General features: G+C 41.6%; 1 protein-coding gene across 18 annotated transcripts in view; it reads right to left on the bottom strand.

The window, feature by feature from the left end:
• Nucleotides 1-15,576, bottom strand: part of FOXJ3 (forkhead box J3) — a 140,577-nt gene that overhangs the window by 48,302 nt on the left and 76,699 nt on the right. For 16 of the 18 annotated variants that reach the window (XM_021096929.2, XM_021096935.2, XM_084965483.1 and 13 more), the window contains one exon: nt 13,697-13,780. The exons of the other annotated variants lie outside the window; for them this stretch is intronic. In XM_021096929.2, coding sequence (XP_020952588.1) covers nt 13,697-13,780 — 84 coding nt within the window. The remainder of the gene's footprint in view (nt 1-13,696; nt 13,781-15,576) is intronic. 18 annotated transcript variants of the gene reach the window in all.

The raw sequence follows: 15,576 nt of genomic DNA, 5'->3' as shown, positions 1-15,576 counted from the left end.
GTGCAGAAGCCACACTGGCCTTCAATGCCAGATGCTCTGGGGGTTCTTTCTCTCAATGCTAGATCCCCAGCCATGGGAACTTGACATGGGGCTCAGAACTCTCACTCCTGTAGGTGAGTCTCTGTGATATAGTTACTTTCCAGTCTGTAGGGCTTCCCACCCAGGAGGTATGGGGTTGCTTATGTGGCCATACCCTACCTCTTGACATGGCCTCCTCTTCATCTTCTGGAGTAGGATATCTTTTTGAAAGTTTCCAATCCATTTGGTTGAAGGTTGTTCAGCAACTGCTTGTAATTTTGTTGTTTTTAGGAGAGAAGTTGAGCTCCAGTACTATTCTGTTATCTTAATCCCGTCTGACTTTCTTTGTCTTTTTGTCTTTTTAGGGCCGCATGCGGGCATGGAGTCCCAGGCTAGGGGTCCAATCGGAACTGCAGCCTCCAGCCTATGCCAGAGCCACAGCAACGTGGGATTCAAGCCAAGTCTGAGACCTACACCACAGCTCGTGGCAAGGCTGGATCCTTAACCCACTGAACAAGGCCATGGATCAAACCTGCGTCCTCATAGATGCTAGTTGGGTTCGTTAACTGCTGAGCCATGACGGGAACTCCAGGTCTGCCTTTCTTTAATTAATAGCAACTTTTTGATGGTCAATTACTTGGGTTTTGTTGCAAAAACTCATATATATCCTGGATCCTCCCTTACCTCTTTGGAGCAGTCCCTCGGATCTATCTGAGAAGCTGCCTTCTGGGCTTAAGCCCTCAGCAATTCCACCAAACAAAAGATACTGCTCAACTTCAGGTCATGCATTTTTTTGTTCAGTCAACATGACAAAAAAAATTATAATTCCATATCCCTCATGATTTATAGATGCAAAAATCCTAGTATTAGCAAAATGAATCCAACAATATATATTAAAGGGAATATACACTGTAACTGAGTATGACTTATTCAAGAAATACAAGGTTTAACATTCCAATGCAATCATGAACAGAGTATATTCAATATGTGAACAGAATAAAAAAGAAAAGACATAATCACTTCAGTAGGTACAGAAAAAGCACTTGACGAAATTCTACCTCCACTCCTAACAACTCTCACCAAACTGGGCTTACCAGAGAACTTCCTCACTCTGAGCAACGGCATCTACAAAAGCCCCACAGCTTAGTCACACTTAGGGATGAAAAACTGAACAACTTTCCCCCTAAGAATGGGAATAAGGCTAGGATACCCACTCTCACCACACTTCACACTGTACTAAAAAGATTCTGGTCACTGCAATAAGGTTCTAAGAAGGAACAGAGGGGAAGGAGGGAAATCACAGGAAAACACAGTCTATCTGCAAATGACGTAACTGTTTATACAGAAAATCCCAAGGCATCTTTAAAAAATAAATTCTAGCACTAACACGATTGTAGGACACAAGATTAATATACAAAAATTATATTTTTATTACTAGCAGTAAGCAACTGGAAAATGCATTTTAAAATATACAGCATCCAAAGCCAAAATATCCAGGATTAAATCTAACTGAAAATGTTGAAGTCCTCCATATTAAAAACTAAAAAAAAAAAAAAAAAATCCAGAGAGAAATTAACACCATAATGAATAGAAAGATTCTATACTTTCACGGCTCGGAATAATCAATATTGCTAAGATGTCCATTCTCCCCAGATCATGTTGCCTGGGGATAAGAATGGAGGGAGGCACAAGTTACAAAGGAACCTGAAGAAAGTTTTAGGTGTGACAGATATACTGCCAACCAGTAATAATTTCACATATCAAAAATCTTCAAATTAAAAACATTAAACATTCAATTAATTATACAAAAATGACCATTCAGTAGTATTGTTAAAAAACAAAAAACTAAACCCTACTCATTCATCAAATTAACCCCTATGAAACACTTTCTGGTCTACAACTCTAACTGGATAGCATTTTCCCCAACTCTCAGGAAATTCTATTCCTACATTTCTTGGAGGCAACATGTAGTGCCTCCCACACACTGTACATGTTTGCCCAATTGAAATGTCTTTCCATTTCTAAGAATTCTAAGACTAGGCCTGTAGATGGCATTCCTTTTCCTCTGCTTTAACTGGACCCTCCTTCATTCAGACTCAGACTCAGAGAAGGAAAGGGGGGATCACTTAATCAACAAAACCACTCTATATGACAATGGAAGAAACTGAGTCACAAATAACAACACAATGACAGCAATCTCAAATATGCAGCAGGATGCAGAGTCCAGAGTCCAGGTGAATGTTCTCTTTTCTATTTATCCATTCATCCTTCAGTCAGATTCCAAATTAAACTTGTAATCACCTTTGAACTACAGCACACAATTCAGGTCTCTTAACTTCAATAAAAGGGGTATGTATGTCTCTACTGCTCTAATAAAGGCTGGATAACTACACATTATATGCTTTTTGCTGAGGCCAACATCTGTGTCACCTTTACTCTCTCAAATGATTTCCACAACAATGCATTAGAAGATGTAAGCACAACTATCCACAGCAAGTCTGTCCTGATCTCCCTGCTTCTTTGTTCTCTTATAAAACTCAAGTCTTCATAAGGCACACAAGGCCCTCCACAGTCTTTCTCCAGCTATCACAGCTTACTGCCCTGACACTGAGTCCTACTGCTTAGGACTACTTGTTCTTCCTCGTACACACTGAACCAGCCAAGCTAATTCTTCACATGCCACGTACATTTCAGAGCCTCTTTAACTGTGGGATCTCAGAAGTGAGGTTCTCTCCCAGGCCTGTAGAGCTTATGCATATTTATAAAAACTACAGCCAGGAGTTCCCGTTGCAGCACAGTGGAAACAAATCCAACTAGGAATCATGAGTTTGAGGGATCGATCCCTGGCCTTGCTCAGTGGGTTACGGAATCAGCGTAGCCGTGAGCTATGGTATAGGTTGCAGACGCAGCTCAGATTTTGCACTGCTGTGGCTGTGGTGTGGGCTGGCAGCTGTAGCTCTGATTTGACCCCTAGCCTGGGGACCTCCATATGCAATGGGTGCAACCCTATAAAGCAAAAAATAAATAAAATAAAATAAATAAAAAGACTCTATAGCCAAACAAATTCAACCGGAGTTAGAACTTTAAAACTAAGTCTCCTAACTTGCAAGCTAATACTATTTCCCCTAAATCCTGTACTTAATAAAAATGACATCTCATGGCTTTGTAACATGACTTGGTTTTGCTCATAATTTTATTATGTTCTTAAACTGACAGAGGAAGTTCAGATCATCAAAATATAACACAGTCTGAAGGGTACTTTTGTTTTTTTAAGAATTTTCTTTTCCCGTGGCTGTGGCTCTGGTGTAGGCCAGTGGTTACAGCTCCGATTCGACCCCTAGCCTGGCTGGGAACCTCCATATGCCGCAGGAGCGGCCCTAGAAATGGCAAAAGGACAAAAGAATTTTCATTTCCTACCATGGGCAGCACTCCAACCTCACTAGCAGTTTTTTCTTTTCTTTCTTTCTAATTACGGCCACCTGCAGCATATGGAAGAACCTGGGCCAGGGATCGAATCCGTGCCTCTGCAGTGACCCAAGCCGATGCAGCTGGATCCTTAACCCACTCTGCCACAGTGAGAACTCCACTCCCAGCTTTAAAATGTTCCTAAATTTTGCATTTCTAACAGGGGTATTACTTCTTCTTTATAATTCCTTCAAAGTACCTTACTGCGCTAAGCATACAACAGAAACACAATAAATATGTGACGTCACTACCCACAAGCAAGAGTTACATACAACCATTTCATATGCTTCTGTAACAATACTAAATTTGTCCATTTATATTTTAAAACTCTAAACGAGGCACTCAGGCAACACTAAGCAGTGACCAGGAAGACTTTCAAGAAACAATTTTCAAGAAGCAATATACCCAAAAGATGCGCTGTTGGTCTACTAATTTAAGAGGACAGTTGTGCCCATATGCACCTTGAGGAGACAAAAGGTGTTTTTTTGGGTTTTTTTTTGGGGGGGGTCTTTTTTTGCCATTTCTTGAGCTGTTCCCGCGGCACATGGAGGTTCCCAGGCTAGGGGTCGAATCGGAGCTGTAGCCACTGGCTTACACCACAGCCACAGCAACGCGGGATCCGAGCCGCGTCTGCAACCTACACCACAGCTCACGGCAACGCTGGATCCTTAACCCACTGCGCAAGGCCAGGGACCGAACCTGCATCCTCATGGTTCCTAGTAGGAATCGTTCACCACTGGGCCACAACGGGAACTCCAAAAGGTGTTTTTTAAAAAGGATTCCTGGGTTGGGATCCAATTTTAGAAAAAAGAGGTTATGAAAACATAGGAAGCTGTGACAAAAAAACAAACAAAAATGGGTACACACAAGACTGAAAACCCAAACATACATTCCCCCAGTAGAAAAGATACGCGGCAATCACTGTCAGAACTCAACCATACCCCCTTCTCCACTCATCGCTCCACCCTAAAGGCTCATTAGTACAAACACCTGCAACTCTCTGCTTGAGGGGTTTGTTATTGTTGTTTTATTTTTCCTGGGTGGAGAGCATGCTCTGCACAGAGCAGGTCAGAAGTGCAGAAAAGCTTATGTTCCTAGGGAACAGGTGGTGGATAAACATCCCAACTCGTTGCCCCACAGTTCTAAACTGCAGCCCAGGGGGACCGAGCTCTTAGTACTCATAGCAACGCCTGACTCTTAACTGCCCCACTTTCCTAGGACCACCGCTAAACTACCCGGTCTCCAGCCCTTGTCTACTTCTAGGAGAACTCAAATCACAACAGGTACCTTTTCTTTTCTCAAAACAAATGCTGCCTGAGATAGACTGGAAATCTTCCTATTGCACAAAGTTCTGTCTTTGAGTGTCTTATCTTTGTGGGGCTCCTTTACGTACCTAGACAATACATTTGTTTTTCTCCTATTAACCTTTTTAATACACGGGGTCTCTCAGCCAACAACCTAGAAGGGGCTCCTCTGCAGCATCTTTCTCCTGCAATGAGTTATTTTGTGAAGAGCAAGTGTCTTAACTTGTTTTGATTTCTTTCTCAACACTACAGGCTATCAATAAGTAACTTCGATGCCACGACGTTCCAGCTTTCTACCCAAATCTTCCTACTCCTCCTCTAAATGTCCACGCCCTAGCCAAAACTCTTCCTATTAGTTTAAAAGGTCCTCAATTATGTCCACCTCTACTTCTTACTTACCAATCCGCCATGGTAGCTGTGTTCTCCAAGCTGAACACCGACTGCTCTCTGCTATGCCAAAAGTTACACTTCTGCATCAAAATTCTAAGGCTTACTCCTCTTCCTATAGGTTTTCACAGAGCAGTATTGTCTATTTTGGGTCACTTTAATTACCACTACTTGATCTAACACATAAATTACTTAGTAATTTGCTCTGTCATTTATAATAATATTTATGACACTTTAAGAATATGTAAGTTAATGTGGGGGACTCTTTTAAAATCAAGGACCATCAGAGTTCCCGTCATGGCTCAGCGGTCACAAACCTGACTAGTATCCTTGAGGACACAAGGTTTGATCCCTGGCCTTGCTCAGGTGGTTAAGGATCTGGCATCACTGTGAGCTGTGGTATAGATCACAGACACAGCTCAGATCCCAAGTTGCTGTGGCTGTGGTGTAGACCGGCAGCTACAACTCCAATTTGATCCCTAGCCTCAGAACGTCCATATGCCACAGCCCTAAAAAGACAAAACAAATAAATTAATTTAAAACATTAAGTAAAATAAAATCAAGGACCATCAACCAAAATCGAAGAAGGAAATCAACCAAAATCAAATCAAAAAAAGACAATTATAGGCCAATATCTCTAATAAATATAGATGCTAAAATACTCAACAAAATATTAGCAAACCAAATTCAGTAACACATAAAAAGACACAGAAAAAGCATTTGACAAAATTCAACATCCACTCATGATAAAATCTTTCATCAAAGGGGGCACAGCCCCCTTTGAATTACAGAGGTAATGTAATTCAACATAAGAAAGGCCAGGCATGACAAGCTCACAGCCAACATCATACTCAATGGTGAAAAGCTGAAAGTTTTCCATCTAAAATCAGGAACGAAACAGTAATGCCCACTCTTGCCACTTATATTTAACACAGGACTAAAGGCCTAGCCACAGCAATCACACAAGAAAAAATAAAAATATGAGGCATCCCAATTGGAAGGAAAGAGGTACAACTGTCACTACATGCACATAACATCATATTCCACATAGAAAACCCTGAAGTGTCCAGCAAAAAACTATTAGAACTGATAGAAGAATTCACCAAATTTGCAAGATGCAAGATTAATATATAGAAATCTGTTGCTTCTCTACATACTACTATCAAAGAGAGAAAGCAAGATAACAATCCCATTTAAATTTCCATCAAAAAAATTAAAATACCTAGGATTACATTTAAACACAGAAATGAAATACCTGTACTCCAGAAATGAAAAAAACACTGATGAAAGAAACTGAAGATGATACAAAGAAACAGAAAGATATCTTGTATTCTTGGATTAAAAGAACCAATACTGTTAAAATGACCATACTACCCAAAGCAATATACACATTTAATGGAATCCCTATTAAAATACCCATGACATTTTTCACTTAAGTAGAACAACAAATCCTAAAATTTATAGGGAGACCCTGAATTGCCAAAATAATCTTGACAAAACAGAAACAAAGCTAGAGGTATCATGTCCCCTGGCTTCAGACCATACTATAAAGCTACAATAACAAAAACAGACACAGAGAACAATGGAACAGAATAGAGATTCCAGAAATAAATCCATGCATTTATGGTTAATTAATCTATGACAAAGGAGGCAAGAATTTACAACAGAGAAAAAGAGTCTCTTCATTAAGTGATGATGGGGAGTTCCCGTTGTGGCTCAGTGGTTAACGAATCTGACTAGGAACGATGAGATTGCAGATTCAATCCCTGGCCTCGCTGAGGGGGTTAAGGATCTGGCATTGCTATAAGCTGTGGTATAAGCCACAGATGCAGCTCGGATCCCCAGTTGCTGTGGCTCTGGCATATGCCAGCAGCTGTAGCCTGGATTTGACCCCTAGCCTGGGAACTTCCATATGCCGCAAGTGCAACCCCTAGAAAAAGACCCCCCCCCCCAAAAAAAGTGATGATGGATTTTTCCCAATGACACAAAAGGATTAGCGGCATCTCTGGAGCAATGGGATGCAAGTTCGACCCCCAGCCTGTCACAGTGGGCTTAAGGATCTGGTGCTGCCACCGTTGCACTATAGGTCACAACTGCAGCTTGGAGCTGATCTCTGGCCTGGAAATTCCATATACCACAGTGTGGCCAAAAAAGAAAGAAAAAAAGAATGATGCTGGAAAACTGGACAGCTACATGAAAGAAAGGAAGGAAGGAAGGAAGGAAGGAAGGAAGGAAGGAAGGAAGGAAGGAAGGAAGGAGGGAAGGAATTAGAACATTTGCTCACATCATATACAAAAATAAACCCATGGATTAAAGATCTACAGGTAACACCAAAAACTATAAAACTCCTAGAAGAGATCACAGGCAGAATACTCTTTGACATAAATCACGACAGCATTATTTTCGATCTGCTTCCTAAGGCAAAGGAAGCAGAAGAAAAAATAAGTAGGACCAATGTACAAAACAAAAAGACAACATACTGAATGGGAGAAAATGTCTGCAAGTGATATGACCAGTAACAGGGTTTACAGCCAAAACGCATCAACAAGCTCATACGCTCAATCTAACGTCCAAAAAAAAGGAATTCCCAATGTGGCTCAGCAGGTTAAGAACCCAACACAGTTGTCTATGAGGATGCAGGTTCAACCCCTGGCCTCGCTCATCCAGTTAAGGAACCAGAACTGCCACAAGCTGTGGCATGGGTCACAGATGCAGCTCAGATCTGGTGTTACCATGGCTGTAGCATAGGCCTGCGGCTGTAGCTCCAATTCTACCCCAGCCTGGTAACTTGCATATGCCTCAGGTACAGCCATAAAAAGAAAATGGGCAGAACTGAATAAGACAATGTTCCAAAGAGTCGCAGGTGGCCAACAAGCATGTGAAAAAATCTAAACATCACCATCATCAGAGAAACCAAATCAAAACCCTAAAAAGATATCACTGCACAGCTGTCGAAAGTGGCAACCATCAAAAGAGTCTACAAAGAAATGCTGACAAGGATGTGGAGAAAAGGCAACCCAGGTACACTGCTGGTGGGGTTATAAACTGGTGCCACCACTACGGGAGACAGTACGGAGATCCCTCCAAAACCAAAAAAGAGAATTACAATATAATCTAGCAATTCCACTCCTGGGTATGTAGCTAAAGAAAACGAAACCACTAATTTGAAAAGACACATGCACCCCAATGTCCATAGTGGCATTATTTACTACAGGCAAAATATGGACGTGTGTGTGTGATTCTGCCATGTGCAACAATGTGGATGAACCCAGAAGGTGTTACGCTTGGGGAAGTAAGTCAGAGAAAGACAAATGTTCTGTGTTATTTTATACACACACACGCACACGCACACATATATGTCAAATCTAAAAAATAAAATGAATGTATGTAACAAAACAGAAACTGGCTCACAGCTATAGAGACAAACTAATGGCTACCAGTGAGGGAAGGGGAGGATGGAGGGCAAGACAGGGGTATGGGATTAAGAGACAGAAACCACTATGTATAAAATAAATAAGCAATTAGGATATATTGTACCACATAGGGAAACACAACTATTATTTTGAAATAATTTTAAACGGAGTATAATCTAATCGTTATGGTGTACCTGAAAACAATGTTGTGTCTCAACAATACTTCAGTTTACAAATCTTTAATCAGCATTCAGATCTAAACCCGACGGACCACTGTCTCACAAGAAGACGTGCATACAGAACAAGAAAGTTGACTCGGGCGGTGACCTTTGGAACATCCAACACCAGCAGCATACGGTGCCGCTGCAAACAGCGCGGCCTCTGAGGGCGGACGACCTGAGCTCAGAACCCTGGCTTTGGTACTTATTTTCCTTGGTACCCTTGGACGACTTAACATCCGTGCCTATCAGTTTCACATTTGGAATTACTATAAAAGTAACCTGAGTTAATATATATATATATAAAATTCCTTTAAAAATCTAGCACATAAACTCAATTATCTATTATTATGCTGTTATCTTAGTTCAGATTGCTGCAACAGAATACCACAAACCGAGGAGCTTATCAACGCAGGAATCTGTTCCTCGAAGTTCCGGAGGTTGGAGTCCAGGATCACGGTGACCAGCATGGTCAGGTTCTGACGAGAGCCCCTTCCAGGCATCCTCACTGGTATTCTCACACGAGCGGATCAGAGCCGTGGCCTGTTCTTACAAGGTCGCTAATCCACTTACAAAGGCTTCATACTCCTGATCCGATTACCTCCCAAAGGCCTCACCTCCAACACCATCACACTGGGGTTAGGGTCTCAACATAGGAATTGCGGACTAATATTCAGTCCATAGCAGCGGTTAAAACTTTTAGCCTATCTTTTCCTTTTTTTTTACACATATAACTTTTTTTTTGGGGGGGGTCTTTTTGCTATTTCTTGGGCCGCTCCCGCGGCATATGGAGATTCCCAGGCTAGGGGTCTAATCGGAGCCGTAGCCACCAGTCTACACCAGAGCCACAGCAACTCGGGATCCGAGCCGCGTCTGCAACCTACACCACAGCTCACGGCAACGCCGGATCGTTAACCCACTGAGCAAAGGCAGGGACCGAACCCGCAACCTCATGGTTCCTAGTCGGATTCGTTAACCACTGCGCCACGACGGGAACTCCTCTTTTCCTTTTTAGTTGGGGGTCCTAAAGTTCAAAAGTCACTGAAGGAGTAACTTGTAAAGCCAGAAGAAAAACAAAGAAAGAACTCCCGGTCAAGGAGCCCTTCATGGTCACCACGTTCAACTTCACTCCATCGTATTCTCTTTAGCAAGTCTTCACATCTGCTTTATGATAAAGAAACCATGGTACCATGACAGAGATGAGCCTGCCCAGCTGCGTGCCCCGCAGGCTCTGCAGCTCCACTGGGACCAGCCCCGGGGCCACGGTCCCCAGCCTGAGCGGCTCAGCAGCTGGGTCACGGGCTGCAAAGCAGGAAGTGACCCGAGGTGCCAGGGCCGCTTCACTGAGATTCATGGGCATGTTGACAGGCAGCCCAGGGCTCCAAGCGCAAGACAGGTGGTCACAGTGGGCACAGATGCCCAAGTGACCAACATGCCACGGTTCTCAAAAAAAAAAAAAAAAAAAAAAGAAGATGAAAGAAATCAGAAAAAGGAAAATGAAAGGGATTTTATATCCAAGGATTAGGAAAAGAGGAAAGGAATAGCACAATGACCAAGCAAAAACGAGGGTTTGTGTTCATGGAAATGGAGGGACCGGAAGACAGTCCAAACCACTCAGTTAAGAGTATTAGGCTAGAGAAAACAATCAGGATTTACTTTTCACTGAGGAAATGAAGATACTGTTACTTGCATTTTTAAAAATTGCTTCCCTTGGAGTTCCCACTGTGGCTCAGTGGGTTGAGAACCCAACACAGTCTCATGAGGATGAGGTTTCAATCCCTGGCCTCGCTCCGTGGGCTAAGGATCCAGTGTTGACTCAAGCTTCAGTGTAGGTCCCAGATGCAGCTTGGATCTGGCCTTGCTATGGCTGCAGCATGGGACGGCAGCTGCAGCTCCAATCTGACCCCTACCTAGCCTGGGAACTTCCACATGCTGCAGGTGTGGCCTTAAAAAGAAGAAAAAAAAAAAAATTGCTTCTCTTTACATTAAAAGCTCTTCTCCAAAAACGTGTGGAATATTTTGATTTTTCCATAGAACTCTGTTGTTTACACAAAGACCAGGGAATAACATTTTAGAAATTTAATAAGTAACTTTTAGGAAGTCAACGTATTTACCATCTACATTTTAAAATCTTTAAAGTTTCAACTTATGAGTCATATTTAGTTTTTGACAAAATTTTAAATATATATAAGTATTAGGTGTTTCCTTAGGTAAAACCCAATGGTTACTTAAATACAAGTATACTTAAATTCAAACTCTTTCCTCATAAAAATACTACCCCCTCCAAAATAACCTCTAAACAAAAACATACAGAAATATCAGTTATCAGGACACAAAATTCTCTTTCTAAGAACATGACCTTTCCGAGTATTTATTGAACAGTATGTCTCCCTGATTAAATGCACTCTCCTTACATCTGTCCTCTCTCTATAGCTTCCTCTCCTACAGCAGCAACCAACAATTAGCTCAGCCAACATAAATTATCAAAATACTAACTGAAAGGCTCTGGTACTGGGTATTTTATGGAACTATACTACAAAGGCAAATCACTGAAGCTTTTAGATGCTTTAAACTTAAAAGATAAAGGAGATAAACACCATAAAATAAATACAGAAAATATATGCACAAAATGTAAACTCAAAAACATACAGTTAGTATATAAAACATAATTTTGTAATCAGAATCCTATATTTCTAAAGACTTCCATTATAAAACTGGTTATATGGTCTTCAGAAATAGAGAAGGCCTCTCAGATACAAAGAATTGCTCTAAAAACCATGAAACAACATAAAAGAATAAAAGTCAGGCTTCTATCCACAAGGAATGCATACTTGTCAACTCAACTACCAATTCAAATTTCCAAAAAGAATTCAAGTTCCAGGAGTTCCCGTCGTGGCTCAGTGGTTAACGAATCCGACGAGGAACCAAGAGGTTGCGGGTTGGATCCCTGGCCTCGCTCAGTGGGTTGAGGATCTGCCGCTGCCGTGAGCTGTGGTGTAGGTCGCAGATGCGGCTCGGATCCCGCGTGGCTGTGGCTCTGGTGTAGGCCGGCAACTACGGCTCCGATTCGACCCCTGGCCTGGGAACCTCCATATGCCGTGGGAGCAGCCCTAGAAAAGGCAAAAGGACAAAAATAAAAAAAGAATTCAAGTTCCAGGAGCTTCAGGAGGAGGGAGCAAATGGTAGAAAAGACCCTTCAAGACGCACACCCTTACTAATACTCGGGGTTAAACTATGTGGATTCTTCTCCCCCCAAAATTCTTGCAACAGACAATAAATGTTTTGCACTCCCCGCTTCCACACAAGTCAAGTCCCTGTGCTAAGTCCGTTTTGAAAAGCAGAAGCTGGGGGGCAAGAACTGAGTTCGCTCCCCCTCAAACCATTCCACATGAGCTCATGGACATCTCATCACAGGGAGTACCTGCCATGGTGCAAGCGGGTTAAGAATCTGACGACAGTTGCTCAGGTTGCTGCCGAGGTGCAGGTTTGACACCTGGCCTGACGCAACGGTTGCAGCTGTGGCTTGGATTCAATCTCTGGCCCAGGAAGTTCCACATGCCACAAGTGCAGCCATTAGAAAATAAACAAACAAACAAACAAACAAAAACGTGTCTTACCAGAAAAATACTAAACTCCATTTTCTTAAAATTTGGTCTGTATAGAACCATAAACCATTCCAGCCTCAAAGTTCACTTTAATTCTGCAGAGTTTAGTAAGCGGAGGTACTGAATTTCCTCTGCTGGCACCATGACTCTGCCTGACTAAATCCCGTCGCTGCTATACCTCATGGTTTACTCAATCCCAACTCAAACCCTGCCTGAGGCCCTCTGAAGTTGGAAAGTTCTCTCCAACAGGAATGGGCATGAAACAAATTTATCTGACCAAACATTTACTCAAGTTTCCTTCATCTTATCTTATTCCCTTTGTCCTGATTTATTCTGCAAACATTTACTGGAACCTATTATATGCTGTGAAAAACAATAAAACTGGAGGTAAAAACATGTTTTTTTCTTTCCTTAGGGAACTGAAGTCCAGTAAGGAGACAAATACAGAAACATAAATTTCTGTGTGTGAGAAATTCTACAAAAGAACTTTGGAAAATTTGCCTAAGAATATAAAAATACAGAAAGGCTTCGTAACACAGTCAAACATTTGCGATGGATCTTGAAGAACTGTAAGGGTGAGGTAGGCTGGGGTGTGTACATAAGCGTGCATGTGTGTGTGCACACTCACGTGTGTATGTGTGTGTCTTAGTGGAGACACTGGAAAAGCTGAAAGGTCACGTTCATGTCTGAGGACAGGCAAAGTATTGACGACAAATGTTTCAATAAACAACTCAGGACATCAACTAGAGCTCCTTCTCTCTTTCATTCTTACAAATTAATTTTAACCATGAATTCTCAAGAAAGAATTACCTTACAAGCAAAACATACACACTCAGAGATTTTGTATACAAAATAATTACTACATGGTTGGAAACAGGAAAAAGCATTTGAGGATAATCAGGATAATTCAATGTAATCAGACTGACTATCTGCAGTGAAAGGAAATGGTTTTGTTGTGTAAAACCACTTGTCAGACGCAGAGGAAAGAACAAAGTAAAACTGGAAAGACCTAGATTCAAGTCTTAGTTAGGCAATAGCTGGTCCCTAAATACAAAAACAAACCAAAAACCCTTTCACTTAATTCCTAAACTGTCTCCCTCACTCAAAGAATTGTTAAGACCAAATACTAAGTCTGAAAGTGCTTTGGAAAAAAATAGAAAATGCCATCCAAATGAAGTAAGTACCCACATTACAGCTGTACTGGCTGCAACGGAAATGAACTTCTAAGATCTGCATTTCTGACCTAAGGGCCCATCCTACTGCATACTGTGATAAAGAGCTTTTACCCGTTCTACAGATCGCGCTCTCTTCTTTGGCCGAGTAGGCAGTGCATCTTCCTTCGGATTGGTGTCTATTGCCCAATAGGACCCCTAAAGGTAAAGACATAAATTATGTTAACAATGTATCACAGCAACTCAATAACATTAAAATGGACTTTTACAGTCCTCTGCTTCAAAAGCAAGCACTGTGTAGACACGACAACGGAAAGTGAGCATCACAAGAAAACACTAGTTTTGAACTGTGAAAAAAGGTCCATTTATAACTAGATTATTAAAGAGAAAAAACTCACAATCTGAAGAACCAAGTCAAGAAACCTGCCATGGGAATTCCTGCTGTGACTCCGTGGGTTAAGAACCTGACTAGGATCCATGAGGATGCAGGTTTGATCCCTAGCCTCGCTCAGTGGTTTAAGAATCCAGCGTTGCTGCAAGCTGCAGCGCAGGTCACAGATGTGGATCGGACCGGCACTGCTGTGTCTATGGCATCGGCCTGCAGCCACAGCTCTAATTTGACCCCTTGCCTGGAAACTTCCATAGGCCACAGGTGCAGCCATAAAAAGAAAGGGGAAAAAAAAAAAAAAAAAAAAAGAAATCTGCTACAGCCAAATTAAAAAGGGAACCCAATTTTTAAAAATATTCTAAGTAACTAATAAATTAATTAATTCTTTTTTTTTTTTCTTTTGGCCTTTTTAGGATGCACTCACAGCATGTGGGAGATCCCTGGCTAGGGGTTGAATCAGAGCTGCAACTGCCAGCCTACACCATTGGCACAGCAACACAGGATCTGAGCCATATTCGAGACTACACCACAGCTCACAACAATGCCAGATCCTTAACTCACTGAGTTTGGCCAAGGATCAAATCCACATCCTCATGGATACTAGCTGGGTTCACTGCAACTGAGCCACAAGGGGACGTCTAAAAAACTAAATCTTACTTGAACACATACGATGATAATTATAATAGCATACGACATTCAAATCTCATAGCATTTTATCACAAAGATATTATATTACCTGTATCCTGGGACCTCACAAAATTAATAAGTGAAACAATTTATAAAGACAAATTTCCTGACCACATTTTATACCATAAGTACATCCTGGGAAGCAATCATGCATATATAAACTTTTTATTGCTTATTCTGTCATAATTAATTTTAACTATTTATCTTCTCTTTTTTTTTTTTTCTTTTTTTAAGTCTTTTCTAGGGCCGCACCCATGGCACATGGAGGGTCCCAGGCTAGGGGTCTAATCGGAGCTGTAGCCACTGGCCTAAGCCAGAGCCACAGCAACACAGGATCCGAGCCACATCTGCAACCTACACCGCAAGCTCATGGCAACGCCAGATCCTAACCCAGGGATCAAACCCAAAACCTCATGGTTCCTAGTCAGATTCGTTAACCACTGAGCCATGATGGAAACTCCTTCTCTTACTTTTTGATACAAGTTCTCAGACCACTCTTCCAAAAATACATACTGAGGACCTACTTTATTCCAGAGACTCAAAAATTGTGACTCCTTTTAAAACTATTTTGAAAAACATAAATCATACAGTTTGCACATACACAAATGAGGAGACCAAAGCTTAGAAAAATAAAAGTGGTCTGCTCAAGCAAGGATATGAGAGCCAGGACCAGAATTAAGTTTAACCTTTGCCTCCATTAACTTCAATATCTTCCTAAGCTGCTTTTTCAGGCAATATTTGACAATAAGAGGAAATACAGCTCTCATCTATCAATTCTCACAATTTGTGCCCGACATGAATTATTCGCTCACACTTCCTTAAACACACCGTGTTTTTTCATCCGGGTCTGCCTACATGCTGATTTCCCTGCCTGCAATATCCACATAACCACTGACAAAGTCATAGCCCATCCTCAAAA

Source organism: Sus scrofa, chromosome 6 (genome assembly GCF_054392235.1).
Source record: "Sus scrofa isolate SSC_HxYL_T2T_F1_AM1 chromosome 6, Sscrofa_HxYL_maternal_Yorkshire_Landrace_v2.0, whole genome shotgun sequence".
Taxonomy (NCBI): Eukaryota; Metazoa; Chordata; class Mammalia; order Artiodactyla; family Suidae; genus Sus; species Sus scrofa.
The sequence above is the reverse complement of the archived record's forward strand: the minus strand, read 5'-3'. Positions and strand labels throughout refer to the sequence as shown.